Here is a 17,920-nt window from a genome sequence, read left to right as displayed (position 1 = left end):
GAACCTTCACTTGTCCCATGGAATATATACCTAGGTCATATTGTCTTGACATATCTACAGTTCTGGGCCAAATACCTATGAAGAGTCCTATGCAGTCTGAAAATAACACAAGGTACATTTTAGTTTAGGCCAATCACATAAAATGACTCTATGTATTTCTTTTTAATTCTGTAATGGCTAGGTAAAGAATCATGGGGAGGCTTGGAGTAAAGAAATGAATTTGGGTTCCTGTTACCAAGCAACATGCCACCATGAGAGTAAGTCACAGGCATCTTCTCCCTTGCTTGAGCTAGGCCAGCTCCATCATACCCTCCCCTGCTACCGTGCCTTCCCACCATCTGTTCTCCCTGAGTCCCGCTAGAAACACAAAGTTTTCATCTCAGCTTGAAGAACCTGAAATGGTTCTGAAGCCTCGGGTGAACTAAGTCAGTATTTACTGAGGGAGTAGGTTGACTTTTGTCTTTGATGGCACAAAGGATGTGTTAAAGATGGCAGAGGCCTACATACAATTGCTGTGCTTGTGATGGTGACCCTATAGGATGCTTTTAGCATGTTGATATGTGGGTGTGATGGCATCAGGACTCTTTGGACAGTGCAGTAGCCCTTGGCATTGTAAAAATCTACATCTGCAGCTAGAAACCATTGCCATTCCACTGCTAATACATGTAAGATATAGAATTTGGGACCATATTTCCTCCAACTTGTCAAATTAACAAAGAACAGAATCAATACACCATAACCCTTCAGTAAATGACTCTGCACTCCAGGTTTGTGAGCCTATTCTTTATTTTGTTGAAAACACATCTCTAGAAGGTATAGGAACTACAAAGGAACATTTTGATATCTAATGCTGTGAATATCTAATGCTGAGTGTCATGAGAAATAATAACAATGTATGGGATTCTCACAGCATTTTAGGTAGATGAGCTCTGCTAATGACTAAAAAACATCCCCAGGCAGTTTGAAATTTCTGTCTGAGGGTATGAATTAGCACCAACATTACTTATAATAGGAAATAATTTTTCCTCTTACCTAGTTTATAATCAATTGCTAATTATATGGATAAAATTGCAATTAAAAATCAATGCACCAACTATGCCACAGCTTTCTAAATGAAAAAGTCACCTAAGGACTGCATGCACATTTCTTTCTGATGAAGATGGGTGCAGTTTCATTTGTTTGCTTTGCATGTGCACCTTTAGTTTGTGTGGTATAGTATGTATGTAGTATATACATGTATGTGTGCAAATGCACATACCCCAGGCACAGAGGCCAGAGAAGAGCACTGGATATCTGCCTGTATCACCCATCCACACGTTTCCTTGAGATAGAGTCTTTCTGTCTGTATGAACCTGAAGCTGCCACTTTCGTGAGCTTCAGAAATTCTCTACCTCTGGTCCCCAGAAGACACAGGACTAGAGATACAGGAGCACTGGCCCTACCCAGGTATTTCTGTGAATGCTGGGGAATCAAACTCAGGGTGAATCCAGGCCTCTCTTGAGCGTCAAGCACTCTTATCCACTGAGCCATTTCCCCACCCCACCCCCTAAATGGATGTGAAGTACAAAGTTTGACTATCAGCAAAGTTTGAGCAAGAGCCTCTCAGCTGCTTCAGGGATGTGGCTGCCTCTGTCTTAACATCCATCAACAGAAGATGAACTACTTAAAATCTAGACCATTACATCATGCAAGAATGACTTTAATGGATACCAAATTGGTCTGGGAGGATTTGCAATACTGCCCTCCTCTTGCCAGCGGGGGCTGCTGTTCACCCACGGTGACAGTTAAATGAACAGGCAAGGCATGCGAATTTCACGCACAAGCACCTGTGATATCCCCAGGAAACCCTGTGGGCACAGCTGCTGTGATCTGAAATCTACAGGGTTCATAGCAGGTGAAGAGATGTCACTGGGTGACATTAAAACTGACATGGTCCATACTTCAGACTCAATGTGGATGAAATATTTCTCCTATGTTTTCATAAGTAACTAACCCCAAACAATATGGGTCAGTAATCTACTGCTTATGGTGTAGACTTCAAAATTGGATACTCCTTTTTATTCCTAAGAGCTCACCAAAACTTTGCATCAATTTCTCACCAATTTATTATCTTTTTAAAAAGTGTTGCCTGGAAAATTCTGTTGGATACAGATGAGGTTTTTAAGAACATTCTAAATGAAAATAATATCTTGGGCTGGAGAGATGGTTTAGTGGTTCAGATGCTTGCCTGCAGAGCCAAAGAATTCCCCAGAACCCACATAAGCCAGATGCACATGCACAGACGCATGCATCTGGAGTTTGTTTGCAGTGGCTGGAGCCTCTGTTGTGCCCATCCTCTATCTGCCTCCCTCTCTCACTTTGCTTCTTTATTTTTTTCTCTCTCTCAAATCAATAAAAGTAAAAGAAATAGTTTTTAAAAGAATGTATAGGTTTTGTACTATATGAAACATTTAATTTAACTTAGCATTTAAAAAACTTTCTTGTGCAGAGTAATGCTTGCACACTAGAAAAGTTTGGTACCTGCCCCTAACCAGCACAAAGTGCCCCGGAGCTGACACATTTGGAGGCAGTCCAAGTTTCTCCAGCACACAGTGGCTTTTGCCTGTCTGCATCTAATCTGACTGCATCTTTTCCTTTCCACATGCAAGTCCACCTTCCACCCCTGGAGGTGGCCTTACTTTTACTGCTCAGGTATAACCAGAACCATGTGAGGAGAGTATGGAGTGAGGAGAGGAAAAAGCCATATGACTGACAGATTTTAGTTGGTTGAACAACTCCTTTGAGTGAGGACAACATGGAATCTTGGGCAACACCACAGCCACATTATTCTTCATCTACAAGACGGAAGTCAGACATTAAGTATCTGAGCAGAAGAAAGGTGACTGGCATCTGCCGATGTGCTGTGCGGAAAGGATGGATATGGACTTTCTTAACAAGACTGGACTGCAGCGGAGTGTGCCGCGCCTCCTCAGGAAAGAAGCACACAAGTGACTGAATTTACTACCACGCGCTGTAGGACGTAGTGTGAAGCTGTCTGATTCAAGCTAGAAGACCAATCTCTGAAGTTTCCCCTTCCATCTTAAACAGTTCTGTTCTTCAGTCCTCTTGCTTGTTGTGGTCTAAGTGCTGTATTCACGATCAGCTGAGTCATGCCTCTTGCTTTCCAGCTCTCCATAACATGGGCACACCTCGACACTCCCACACTTGTAGAAAGGTGTCTTTTACCCCCGGCATGGTTCTGTGTACACAAGGGCCTAGTGCTGCAACACACGAAACCCTTCCAATAAGTTTTCATTGCAGAACACAGCCATGTGCTGAGTGCGCTATCCAAGGTTTGCAGCTAGTCTATGTGAGCGAATTTCACTCAGCTCAGCTCCAGAGAGCCAGGACAAGGGTCAGGTCCCATTTGACCTCAAAGTGCTTAGAAAGAGTTATGTTAAGATTTTTCTGTAGTGCCTTGAATATTAACAGCATGGGACTTAATTTTCAATCACAAAGAAATGGCAAGTACCCTATAGCCAAAATTCAACCATGGACTGACCGACCACTCTAACATATAATAAATGCAGTTATAAGAAAAAGAACTGGAATCTCCAGGTCTTGTTGCCTTTTGTTAAATGAATGATCAAGTGCATACCAGAATATTGTCAAGTGGCAGTTAGATCGCTCTCCCCATGGGCTACCAGGAATGAACACAAATGGACTCTGGAAGATGAGTCTTCACGAATCTCCAGACTGCGGGCAGTTCATAGAAGCATCACGTCAACAAGCGAATGGGGTTCAATTTAAACTCGAAGGCAAGAAAATTATAAAACTATTTATACCAACAACAATAGCATCCAGAACATAATTCCTTATTGGAGAGCTGAGGGAAGTCCAAGGGAGTATAATTTCCTAGACAAAGTACCCTGCTGGGAACTGGGTTTGGAAGGTGAAATTTTGACTGTATAATCATGATTATCTTTCTGTCTGTCTTCACCTTTGGAAATGCAGCAATGATGGTAAGGGTGGAATGGAGAACAGATGAGTTAGCTGGAAGCAACAGAGGGAGGAATAGTGATTTGTTCTTTTCCTTATCTTTTCTCTTATTTTTCCAGATGTTGCCATGGTAAGGATTTTTGTTTTGTATTTTTACAATTTTTTCAGTAATTTTTTTTTTTTTTTTGGTTTTATGAGGTATGTCTCACTCTGGTCCAGGCTGACCTGGAATTAACTATGTAGCTTCAGGGTGGCCTTGAACTCACAGCGATCCTCCTACCTCTGCCTCCTGAGTGCTGCAGCAATATTTTTTTTTAAGAATAAAGTTGCAAAGTAGGATGTGAGGAGCAGAAACATGGACTACCCCTCGGAAACCTGGTACAGGTGAGATGCAATATATACATGCTAATTAGGGAGAGAATACAACTGTGTCACTGGCTTTGCCATGTCAACCTCACATGACTCAGCGTTGTTGTTCTGAGTCAAGCCGAGGTACCCAGGAGTGTTGAGTCCCTCTTTGTGACCTCTGTTGGGAATGTTAAATGTTAACAGATCCATCAGCTGTTCAGCTATGTATGTTGTACTTCCATGCCTGGCCCAAGGTCCTGCTTCTCCCCCAGATCCGTACATTCTTATTCCTAAATCTCAGCCCACTGACTGGAAACCTGGAGTGGATGCAGAGCAGAGCACCACTATAGACAGGCAGAGGCTGGCTGGATGCAAGCAGGAGCTGGATGGTGCCTTGCAACCTCAGCTGCCACAGTCTCTAAAGTCGACCTTGCCCATCAAGACACAGGAAAATATTTCATCTGAAATGTAACCTCAACTTACTGATTGGGAACCTGAATTAAAATCCAAGCATAGGCCTGGTGTGACTATGTACACCTTTAATCCCAGCACAGCATGTGGTAGGCAGAGGCAGGAGGATCACCATGAGTTTGAGGCCACCCTGGGACTTCATAGTGAATTCTAGGTCAGCCTGGGCTAGAGTGAGACCCTGCCTCAAAAGAAAATTCACCACAACAATCCAAGTGTAGACACTGCCAATGAGCAGCACTTCTCTGCTCCTCATCTTCAAATTCATATGCAGCTGGGTAGGCAGCCTCATGGGAAACCTCATAGGATATTTTTGCATCTGTCAGTAGAAAGGACATTGAGCAAAAGCTTCCTCAGCTGGAAATGTCCACGGATAAGATTTAACTGGCATACCCCTCCCTTTTGCCATTCTTAGTAACCAGTCGGAGCCTTGGAGATTATCTACTTAAATTCTTGGGTTTTATACTCAAACTGAAGGCCAATGAGATAAGCTATTCTTTCAAGATCAAAAAGTTAGTTAAGTGAAAATGACCTACTTGAGTCATTATTTTAAAAGGCAACTGAAAGACACGTCAATTTCTTATGCAAAATGTACCCATAAGCATGAAAATAAAAAATTTTACTTCGTATTATTATGAAAAGATATACTGACAAGATATTTATAGATGAACATTATCCACATATTTGATCTATTGTCTGTTTAAATATGTCTAACTTGATTAATGATGCATGATTAGTACACTACAAAAATAAACAACCATGAAATGTAAATAGATGAAATCTGTTCAACTCTGTCACCAATTTTGACTTTTGAGTGTACTTTTAGGAAGACAGCAATTTTAAGACAAAGACCAAAAGAATACATTTACACATAACTCCAAAGCCAGAAAGCCTTGTGCTAGAAAGGGCTTACTAGTATTATAATTAGTGACCGAGGACGTATTGCTGAGACAGATCCATTTTGTATATTCTTCCAAAAGGTTTTTTTACTGAGAAAGTTTGTCATTGTTCTCTAATGAAAAATTACAAATGTGCAAATAAGAAATGCTTGAACTCACTAATAATTTTAAAGACTAATATATGTGATAAAAATTATTTCTACATGGCAAGTGAAGGTTCAACAATTATTAAAACTTTCTAGCACTGGAGAGATGGCTCAGCAGTTAAGGTGGTGCCTACCAAGCCTAATGATCTGAGTTCAATTCCCCAGTACTCACATAAATCCAGATGCACACAGCACTGCATGCATTCATTTGCAGTGGCTGGAGGCCCTGGCATGCCCATATTCTATCTCTCTCTCTGCTTGCAAATAAAATAGATAAAAATGGGGATCACAAATTATCATTCCATTCTTCATGTTAATATAATAATTTAATTTTCAGATAGACAGAGAGAGAATGGGTGCACCAGGGCCTCCAGCCACTGTAAATGAACTCCAGATGTGTGCGCCACCTTGTGCATCTGGCTTATGAAGGGTCCTGGGGAATCTAGCCTCAAACCAGGGTCCTTAGGCTTCACAGGCAAGCGCTTAACCACTAAGCCATCTATCCATCCCATAATAATTTAATTCTATTATAGACCTGTGATGAGAGTGAATTTGCACTTTTAAGTTCACTGGGATGACACTGCATTTAGATTTGTTGTCTTTTATCTCAGGCAGGGCTCTACCTGACTTTTACCTACACCAAGCAATGGATAACATAAATAGTTTTGTCACCTTACAATGTTCAAAGGTTCAGTGTACCAGTGAAACAGGACAAATGTACCCCAGGAAGCATCAGTCACTATGGAGAACAAGATGTCTCGGGCACTGCTCCCCAGAGCCTTCTTACCTGACATCAGTACATGTAATGCAGGTAATGTCTCGACTGTTGGTTGTGATCAGGTTCAAGGCTACTGATGTATCCTTGTCGGAGGTCGGGTGTGCTCCACATTTAAAGAAAAACTCCTGAAAGAATGAGAAGCACAGTCACATGGATGCTGCCCGTACATTTACCCCTTTCTCAACATCTCAGCTGTCAAAGAAGGGAGGCCATTAGGTGCGAGTAAAGAACTGTGAAGGGAAGACTGTCATTGTTTGGTCAACAAGGTCCTGAGCGTCCTGAAGTGGAGCCCTAGGCCTTCTCTGCAGGTCCCAGGTGAAGGGGACCCTGCAACATCTGTAGTGTGTCTGGAGGAGGAGATGTGGCGAGCCAGGGCAACAGGCCCACAGTGCATATGCAATGATGGCAGGGAGGCATTCCTCCTAGAAGGGCACTGTGCAGCTCCCGGCCTAACTCGTAGCTCACCCTCTCGCCTGGTTGGGGTGTCCTGGAATTCCCCAGGAGGGCCTGTTGCCCAGACCCACACCAGGTGGTTGTGTTCCAGCTGTGGCTTGCAAGGGACATCTTCATTTTAGCTTTGTACCCAGATCACATTTTCCTTTCCCAACCACAACCTTTTATTTATTTGTTTATTTATCTATTGATTTATGAGAGGGAGAGGAGAAAGAGAGAGAGAATGGGTGACCAGTACCTCCAGCCACTGCAAATGAATTCCAGATGCATGTACCACCTTGTACATCTGGCTTGTGTGGGTATTAGGAAATCAAACCTGGGTACTTAGGCTTCACAGGCAAGCACCTTAGCTTCTAAGCCACAGCCCCATGACTTTATTTTTATGCAGTTTCTTCTTTCCTTGATTTCGGCATTTGCTCTCACACCCTTCCCACCATTCATATACCTGTCTAAGAGTCCTTGCCCTGTGCCTTGTTTCCACCCTTCCCATGATCACAGCATCCACAAAGCCCGACTATCTGCGGTGGCAAAACACCTGCACAGAACTCCACACCCTGTGGAGGTGCGTCCTTCCGTTTCAGCCACCTTGAATGAGCAGCAGCCGCGGCTCAGGGTCCCCACTGGCTGGGGCTGCACCGAGGGCCATGAGAGGAAGAACACCAACAAGCAGGGCACAACCGGCCCCTGACTGAACACACCAGGTTTGTCCCGGACGTGCTCTGTGAGCCGAGCAGCTTCACAGCTTCACACCATGGAGCTGCTCAAGGCATCCAAGGGAACCAGAGCAGAAGCCCACGAAGACAATGACTACACTCTCCAGTGAGAGTGCTCACTAGTCTTTGGCTAAAAGAAGGGTTACATATATCAAATGCTCCCCAAGTTAATAATGCTCATCCTGTTTAAACCATGTTGACTTCACTCTCTGTTGGAGAATCTGTTCTTCTTTTTCAGAAGGTAGTGAGACCAGAAGAGATCAACTACCTCTTGCATTTCAGTCAAGCACCAGCTGAATCCATAGGGGAATGGGATGCACAAGAGCGCTGCTTCCATGCTGTTCCTGATAATTGGCACCAGGGTCAAGGAGACAGACCCTGAGGATACTCAGCACCACCAAAGCAGAGATCCAGAGGCTCCTAAGAGCTCATCACTGAAGCCGATTTAAAACTCACCCACCACAGCTCAGGGAAGTTTGCAGAAGAGGGGGTGGAAAGACTGTAAGAGCCACAGATTGAGACCTCATGCCCCAAGGCATTCCCTCCCCACCCCAAACTAACTGACTGCTGATCCCACAATGCATAAACTACAACTCCATGGGGAAAACCTGCAACCCCATTTAGAAGCATACCCAACAGAATGAGGGCAGGGAGGAGGGAAAAGAGGGTACCAACACATGTTGTATACATATAAAATATGTTGTTAATAATGATAATAATAAAAATTTATTTTTTGGTGAGAGAGAGAGAGAGAGAGAGTGGCCATGCCAGGGACTTCAGCTGCTGCAAACGAACTCCAGACATAGGTGCCACTTTGTGGGTCCTGGGGAATTAAACCGACGTCCTTTTGCTTTGCAGGCAAAAGTCTTAACCACTAAGCCACCTCTCCAGCTTTTGGTCTACTTTTGTGAAAAGCTCCAGACATGAAATATGAAGAATATTCTGCTTTGTGTATCCTGATGTTTGTTATACTTCTCAGCTTGGTACTGCAGTCCAACAGGAGCCATAGATGACATGAAATTGGAGGCTATGACTGCAACCTAATAACGTTTTACTCACAAGATATGCTGCAACAAGTTGAATTTTGGCCCATGACTCAGAATTAAGCCCTTCCTGGGACATAAGTGAAATGTCTTACTCACATTTGTATCTTAGCAATGCCTGGCACAGAATAGGCTTAGGGCATTTTTTAAGTGGAAATTACAATATTAATTACTAAATGTCTTTTCAGTGGAAATTACAATATTAACTGCTAACTGTCATCGCTGTGCCTAAAACAGTTGACACAGAACTTGATTTGTTTTCTCCTTGCTGGACACCTGGCTAGCCCTGCTGGGCATTCTCTGACTGTGGGGTGCCTCAGAATACTAAGGGGAGCTAGTTAGAGTAGAATTTTCATATTTTTCGCTCCTGAGTCGGGTGGTGGAGAATCAACCCACACCTGCACGTGCAGCAAGGTGAAAAAGCAGCTTGCTGGGAGTCCAGGGTGTGAGCCTGTCCTTGACCCTGGGCCTTGCCTGGTTCAGCACATGGCCAACTGTTGTTTGCTTGTTTTCTGAATGTGAGCTAGCCTCCTTTTCACTCCTCAACATTTTAAATGTTACAAATCCTTCAAAGGCTGATTCCAGGCTATTGAGAAAAAGATCTGAAACAATTCCTGTCCACCTAAACAAAGTGTTCACAGGACAAGGCTGGCCCTATGATATGCACTTAACCATCTACAATTGCCTTGTGCACACATGGAAAGAAATTCTCATTTATAACATAAGATAATTCTTCCAAAAGAGCTGAACGTGCAAGGGCATTGAGAATTAATTTTGTGTACAGACACACAGACTCAGAGTATCCATATATTTTTCTTATATTGCAAAAATTTATTGGTAGATGTTTAGTTAACAAATCACAAACTGTTCTAATATAAGATGATATTCAACCAGACCAAATCCAGAATCTTACTTAGTGGGGTTTGTTGTTTATAGATAAAAGTAATATTTGAGTATTTAGAAAATTTCAGTAATTCATAGGATATGATAAAACTAACATAAAATACCAACTCTGCATATTAGGTATGTCTGCCCTATCAATGAATTACAGGACCTTAACCACCAAGGTTTGTGGAAGTTGGCTTTTCTAGCACACTATGGTACCTGGCATAACTGGGAAGGATCCAAGGTTTTACATAGCTTGCAAGCTCACCACTTTGGCCATGACAGTGTCGTGGGTGTGACAGACAGGACTGCATGGCCCCGCACAGGTGGGGAGACGCTCGGCATTGGTGCCTGCCCCCAGTATCCAGGGCCTGGAAGGTGGCTGAGCACACAATGCGTGTGTGGTATGTGTCATCACAGCCGAGGACCAAGCCTGGGGGACTGAAGCCTTTATGAGGATCTGTACCAAGCCTTCCTTTCATCCCAAAGGAAGACATTATATTGATGATACTGAATAATATAAGAATCTGCCTTCTTCCTGAAGAGAGACATTAGGTACTTCTTAAAAGGCCTTTCCTTGAAAAGATGGTCCTAGGCAAAGGGAAGTTAGTGCCTCCCCCCATGATGAGCAGAAAGTGGAAGACAACAATGGTTTCCCAGTTATAAAATGTGTCTCTTAGAGGCTAATGAGCACAATGAACTTGTCAGTTCAGCTCCATTGCCAGAAGTGGTCTACGACTTTCACCCTGCATTCAAAAACAAGCAATGAAGCAAAACCCAAGTGACAGAGGGCCTTTTTCCAGTGCTTCACCTTGGGTGTCACCAAGTGCTGACAGGGAGGCATCTCACAGACTGTGGGATGCTTTGGGAGCAACTTTCAACAGATCCTGCCCATTTCTCACAAATGCCAGCTCACAAATAAATTACTATGAAAAGAAAAGGAGAAAAATCATAATAATTTAAATGAACTCTATGTAACTGGGCCAGCATCTTCCAATGTGATTCATGTGTTCACTTCTGGGAAGCAGCTGAGGAGCCAAAAATCTAGGTTAGTAATTAGTTAGCTACTGTGGTTTCTTAATGATAGCCATACTATTTAAAAGGAAATCTCTGAGTAGGCTACCCAGGGATCAGCTAGGAAATGGACCCAGCCTGGATGACCATCGGGTGAATGAGGAAGCTGTACATGTACACAGTGGAATTCTTTTCAGCAGTGGCAGCAAATCCGGAGAGACCCACCACCCATCAGTATGACAAGAAAAGAAAGCCAACTTCTGGTCTAAGATGAGTCATCCCTCTTGTTTGCCAGAACCCAGGAAAATTACAGAGCATGTGGCAGATTAAATATGAGTGCTACTTTCACTGGTAGTCTGGGGGTGTCCTTCAGGGAGTTGTCAGGAGACACTGTGGAGACTCAAAATTCATCAAAGCAGAAAACCAGGGGCTGCCGAGAGCTCAACATTAAAGGAGACTTAAAACATGCTCTCCAAGGCTCAGGGAATGTTGTGGAAGAGGAAGTAGAAAGATTGCAGGAGTCGCAGGGTGGGAAGATGTATGCTGAGGCATTCCACCCGCCACCCCCAGAGTTTGAACTATGTGTTCATGACCCCACAGTGAACACTGATGACCCCACTGAAGATGGCTGCCAATGGAATGGGGGTGAGGGAGAGAGAACATGAGTGTATAACCTCAGGTCTCGCTAAAACAAAAAACAAGTGAACCTGAGAAAAATAAGACCTTAACAATGTGCTTGGCTTTATGTGATGACCCTGTTAATTGAAATGTCAGTGTATTCTGCTTTGGCAGCGTCAAGTAAAAACATCTCGAATCCCCCAATATTGTAGTCCTCCAGGCCCTGGACATGTACTCACACTGATCACTCCTTGCAGGAGGCCGTGACTGTTTCCCTGTCACACCTGAAATGGTCAAAGCCCCACCACTCTGAGGAAGAACCTGGACTCTTCAGGGTTTCCAGAAGTCACTTTCTCTGCTCATTCTGCGATGCCTCCCTTATGAACATTGCCCTTCACAGAGGAGAGCCTACAGCCACCAGCATGCAAGGGGACACATCACCCAGGCATCCTGAAAAGTAGGCGAGGACCAGGAACCCAATGGTGTGAAAACTTCTAGGATCAGAAGCTCATCTGGTGACTCCAAATACATTGGATAAGTTCTGTTGCTATAAAATGGCCCACATATGGCTTGAAGTTTCACTGCCCCAGCCAACATTGAGTCACACTTGAAAAAACAAACAAGAGTATGAGCAGGACCTGACTTCTCATTTACACATAGGCATTTAAATAGCTTTTGTTGACTATCCTTTTCATAGATACTGTTTAACAATGATGTTTTTCATGTAAGACGATGTCTCGCTTTATAAGAACTAAGTTCCATCTCACCTTTCAAATTCATTTTAGTGTATATCCCTGAAAGGACAATCATCTTTCTCTCAGTTGAATAGTAGAGACACATTTTCACGGGGAAGGCTACACTGGGCATATGGTTTGTGCTGAACGGGTATGTGAGTCTCATTAAAAAATTTCATCGGTGTCATTATTGAAATTTCACTGCTACCTTCCGTAAAACAGGCCACATAAAGCACAAGTCTGACACTTCCTATTAAATACAGTGATAAGGGCTGCAGAGATGGCTTAGCGGTTAAGCGCTTGCCTGTGAAGCCTAAGGACCCCTGTTCGAGGCTTGGTTCCCCAGGTCCCACGTTAGCCAGATGCACAAGGGGGCACACACGTCTGGAGTTCATTTGCAGAGGCTGGAAGCCCTGGCACGTCCATTCTCTCTCTCTCTCTCTCCCTCTATCTGTCTTTCTCTCTGTGTCTGTTGCTCTCAAATAAATAAATAAATAATTTAAAAAAAAATACAGTGATAACACTAAAATCCACTATGGCAGCTCCTCCCATTATGCCAGCTGGTCCCTTCTGTGGCCGTAGCTCCATGTGGCAGCCTTTAGCCAGAACTTCTGGGCTTGCTGCATGGCATATAAACTCAGGAATAAGTTGCACAGCAGTTTTGAAACAACCATGCACGTTGTCAGCCTGTATAATACCCATAGACTTTGTTAATTTAGCAAAGCCAGTGTTAAAATTACGTTACACCTAGTTTAACAAATCAAATCTAGAAAGTTAATGACTGTGTTATCATGTTCAATAGTAAGTTGGTTTTCTCTTAATAAGACGTGAACAACGCCTCTAGATGATGTGCAGAGTTTATCTGTAGAGAGAAAAATCAATCCTCTCAGCAGAAGTGAAGCTGCATCAGGGCGTCTGAGGAGGGCTGCGGGCTGCTTGCCTGTCTGGAGCATGCTGGCCTCTGGGAGGGTGTCTGCCTCTTTCGGGCCTCTGTGGGCCAACAGCTTGTACGAACATTTTATGCAAGGCTGAAATGCAAGGGTATGCCAGGCACACTGGAACACTCACTCCCTTGCCCCTGGAAGCAGGCACCACAGGTTTTAAGTCAAACCATTCTACTCAGCAGGTAAAGGAACATCTTAGATGAAACCCAGAACCCGGCTCTCTGGGATCTCATGACGGGGGCAGGTGGAATACAGGGACCATCTGCCCATCTACGATACTGCTATTGCTCTGTTTCAAACACAACCTTTAAATTTTGTTTTATAAGTACAAGGCGGGTCTTTTCCATAGTCAGTGTATTTCAGGCACTAAAAATGTAAAGGAAATTCCATAATTGAAGAGGCTATGTAAACCCAGTGCCTCCTTTCTCCAAAAATTTGGGCCTAAATTTTATTTATGGCAAAATAGAAAACAAACTGACATTACCTAATTTTAAATCCATAGTTATTGTACTTGGTGAAACAGTCTTACTTTTAACCACATAAGTACTAATATTAAAAGGAATTATATAGACATAGCTGGGGATATTTTAGAGTTAAAAATGTATGCTGACATATCCAGCAAACATCTTGAGGACTAGACAATAGGGTGGGTGAGGAGGGAAGGGAGGAGGGTGTGGGAAACAGAAATCTTGATCCAAACGGCAATGGTACCATAAAATTCTACATCCTAAAAGGCAGACCAAATGGTTGAACCTTCACCAGGCCCTTAGAGAGAACACCTGAGCCACAAGACACTGGAGAGGATATGATGAAGACTGACCTTAATCTTCTACAGCTTCCCTCCCTCTCTCTTCTCTCTAACTCTTATATTAGTTATCTTTTTCTTCCTTTTCTTAGTGGGCACTGACCTGTAACTCCCATTACCAGCATGTGGCTTTCATCCACAATGAGCTTTTGATCAGAGAGACCTACCAGATTTCCTAAAAGAAAGACAGATTTCTGTCAAAGTGATGACGACCCACCAAAGGCTAGTGGTAAGACCCTACTGCTGAAGACACCATATGCCATTGACACGTAAAATGGAATGGCATGGCTGGAAGTTGGAAGAGAGTCAGTCCCCCAGAGAGTCAGTGTGTCTAGTGCCAGAAGGTGCTACATGGGCGACTGGGGGAAAATAACCAATATCCATCCAAGCAACTCATGGTCTAACCTACTTACCAGCAAAGAACCTGTTGTGATGCTCACACAAGTGCAATAGTGGCACACAGCCATAGTGGGGAACAAACTGCTCTTGATTTGGCTAACTGATCCCCTCAGTGTTATGGGAATCATAGCTGGAGCTGGGAATCAAGTCAGAACCATACCCAAACATGAGCCCGCTCTCCATTATCAAGATACCACCAATCATGAGCTACAAGCGGGCCTACACATATTAAATTCTCTATTAAAAAAATAAGGGTTATCCCATTTGTCTGGTGCCAACTTTACCCTCCATTGGAGAATCTGCTTCTCTTTTTCAGATAGACACAGATCCTAAGGAGATAACCAGCCCATCATACCTCACAAGGGCCCCAGCTGAAACTAAGAACAATGGGCAAAACAAGCAAGGGTGCTGTTCTCTTGGTGAAATGGGTACCAGCACAAGGGTGAAGGAGGTTGACACAGAGAACAATCAGCTCCTACCATATCTGATATCCAGAGACCCAGAGGCCCCCATCACCTCATCACTGAAGCAGACCAAAAATAAACCCAACATGGCTCAAAGAAATTTTGCGGAAGAGGGGGTGGAAAGAATGTCAGAGCCACACGTTGGGTCATAATATGCAGAGACATTTATCTTACCCATAACTGTGGGCTAACTCCACAATGCATGACCCATATACCTCAACAAGGAGGAGCCAGGGGGAGGGGATAGTACATGGATGAGCCTAACAATGGTACAACTTGACTGTATTCACTGAATGCAAAACTAATTAGTAAAATAAAATTAATAAATTTTAAAAAATGACATACACAAAAAATGTATGAATTAAATTTTTCTAAAACATAAAATACTTCTAAATTCAAAACACTCATCCAATGCTGAAGTCATGAATACAGTATGATGTTGGATCACAAGATGCCCAAAGTTCTCAGTGATCCAATAGGCCAGCCCTTAGAGCATCAGGCACAGTCATCTCTATTAGACACCAAATACCTTGTTTAGTTCAGTCAAAACAGAAAGGCTTGGGATAGTTGAAATGTTCCTGTAAATAAATCCATGTAAACTTCTTAGACTTACCTTTTATGCCAAACATAAAGGATTTTAAGTATTCTTGATGGTACACAACTCTACGAAGTCCAACTTCGAGACATGAGCTTGCAAAGTCTTGGTCTTCCCTGTAAATTCTACAATGTCACTTGGACTTGAATTCATTCCAGGGGTGACTCTCACTTAGCCCTGTTTTAGTACTTAGTACTCTCAGAATAAAGGACATAGGCTTTTAAAGATGTTTAAAGTGATTTCTGGAGAGTAAAATGAATGATTCAGGACCATTACTGACCCCTGAAAAATGCACTGTTAAATGAATTTATGCATGAATGAATAGCTTTGTTCAGACAAAAAAAAAAAAAATCCCTCATTTCTGGCTGAAGGGAATTGTTCCAGCCATACTCAGGTATCTGTTCAGACGAACATACCTCCCCTTGTAGCCCAGTGGTAGACCAATCACCTAAGTGTATATACAGAACACGTCTCTTCTTGCAGCTTCATAGCCTAGCCACATGCAGAAGGTAATACCCTGTATCCTTGCTGCTCTCCACTTCCTCAAGAGCTAAAGATTTTACTTGCTCTCACAATATGTCCACTTGAAAGACCACAGTGGCCATGTAGCCTTTGCTCCTTTCATGCTTAGACACAGCTTTCCAGCTCTTGTTCTCTGATAAATAAAATATGATGTTAGAGCATGTTGCTGTTGAAACAGAGTATTTCCTTTAGTAATCTCCTACCACTGACTTTGTCTTTCGTTACATGATTTAACCTCTGCGAGCATGTCTATAAACAACTGTCTGTGAGCTGGTAATAATTTGCATGGACTGAGGAGACAGGACATAATCTTGAAAATTTAGTATGACTCACTATCCCTAGATGAGCTGTTCTGAGCATTTTCCAGGCAGTCTTTAGAAGTTGGTAGTTCGTTCATGTTTATTTCTAATTGGGCAAAACCATGATTCTAATCAACAGTGGCAGACAATGAAAAGATGCTGTTTAATCACGCTTTGTTATCTTTTAATTATGCAGACCATGCACAAGGGTCCCAGGAAAGCCTTGGCAGCCTTCCCTGCCCTCTCTCCCTTGTCACGAGTCTCCACCTCCTGTCTGCCTCTTCCCAGGCTGGCGAGAAGCCCTTGTCCTGGCCTGGGCTTGCTCTAAGTCTTCTTCTTCTACTTTTCCCTCCAGGTTGTCTTTCCAAGCCCTGCGTGTCCGTTAGGCCTCAGCCACACCAGCCCTTCCGTGTCCCCAGCTAGGGTAAGGGACTACAGGGTCCACACAACTGGGCACCCCAAGGCCTTGATCTGGAGTAGACGCCACAACTCTGTCTGTGGGAACCATAGCCCAGGCCATGAGGGTTTCCTCCCTGTGGCTGCGCAGTGGGGGTGTTCTCCAGGTGCCCAAGAGGGGCCAGCTGGCATGAAGAGTAAGAAGGGAGATTGTGGGTGCTCTCTTGGCTGCAGGAGGAGCCTGCCAAGCCGATGGGGAGGATCTGGTCCTGGAAGGAAGATGCTCCTTAGGTTCTTCGCTCCGGACCTTGGTCCCGGTCCCAGCGGCGGTACCTGACCCCACCTGCCCGGCTGCTGATTGGACAGCAGCCTGGGCTCCTGCAGCTCCCCTGACCCGCACAGGACCAGGAAGGCCAAGCCGATGCCTGCGGTGTTCAGTCTGGCCGCAGAAAGTGCAAGAGAAACACACCTTTTGATGATAACTCACAAAATGATAATGCAACTTGTTTTTGGCTACAAGCAAAGAGCAATACTGAGCAATAAAAGATACCCTAGCTTTAAAGCATTGCAAATGACTCTACACTTGGAATCCAAACTTTTTTTTTCCTCTCAAAAATCCTTGTTTCTTGGGCAAGTAAAATTGAAAGCTTCTGTTTTATTCTTGTTTTCTTTACAGCAAGAGGCACACACAGCCATAAACACCCCAGTCACCATGAAACCAGTCACTTGCAACGGCACTTTCTCACTTCTTCATTAGGAAAGTGAAGTGTAATTTGTAAATTTACCTATGAATTATTCACATTCAGGAAAACTAAGATGAATAAACCTGGTCACAGTAAATGGGAATTTTTTATATGACAATTAAACCAACTACAAATGGAAGAATTAAAAACAAAACCAGCCATTTTATTTTACATATATATATATATACACATCCAGATCTATCTATCTATCTATCTATCTATCTATCTATCTATCTATCTATCTATATGGGATGGTTAGTCTCATTGATAATTCATATACATATCATACACAAAGAAAGATTAAAAAAAGATTTAATAAAACACCGGATGGCAAAGTTAGGTGGCAGTTCATATAAACTTAAGATCAGAGTAGTGGAAAGATACAAATTGAATAAATCTCTCAACATAAAGGGAAATGTTTTGAACTTATAAGTTTTCTTCAATTAGAAAAGACAAAAAATGTTCAGAGAATGTATAGATGATATGCGTATTGGTAAAATTCTTCTTTAGTTAATTTTAAAAATAATAAACCAAAAAAGTAAATACCAAGGAATATGAGATGTTAAGACTAAGGTTAGGAAATCTTAAAGGCCAAATGTCTGAAAGATGCTTAACTTTGCTGGCACACAACATTCACCCCAGACGTTCTCAAATATAAGTACAGCCTCCTGAGTGT

General features: G+C 43.1%; 1 protein-coding gene across 4 annotated transcripts in view; it reads right to left on the bottom strand.

Annotated features, from left to right (window-relative positions):
- The window catches only part of Prkn (parkin RBR E3 ubiquitin protein ligase), a 1,150,905-nt gene that overhangs the window by 535,259 nt on the left and 597,726 nt on the right, over positions 1 to 17,920 (bottom strand). For 3 of the 4 annotated variants that reach the window (XM_045158191.1, XM_045158190.1, XM_045158192.1), the window contains one exon: positions 6,627 to 6,742. In XM_045158191.1, coding sequence (XP_045014126.1) covers positions 6,627 to 6,742 — 116 coding nt within the window. Of the gene's footprint in view, positions 1 to 3,638; positions 3,736 to 6,626; positions 6,743 to 17,920 lie in introns of those variants that run through there. The other variant, XM_045158193.1, reaches the window with a different exon arrangement.

This window comes from Jaculus jaculus, chromosome 9 (assembly GCF_020740685.1).
Source record: "Jaculus jaculus isolate mJacJac1 chromosome 9, mJacJac1.mat.Y.cur, whole genome shotgun sequence".
Lineage (NCBI taxonomy): Eukaryota > Metazoa > Chordata > Mammalia > Rodentia > Dipodidae > Jaculus > Jaculus jaculus.
Note: the sequence above shows the minus strand (reverse complement) of the source record. Positions and strands in the feature narration are given on the sequence as shown.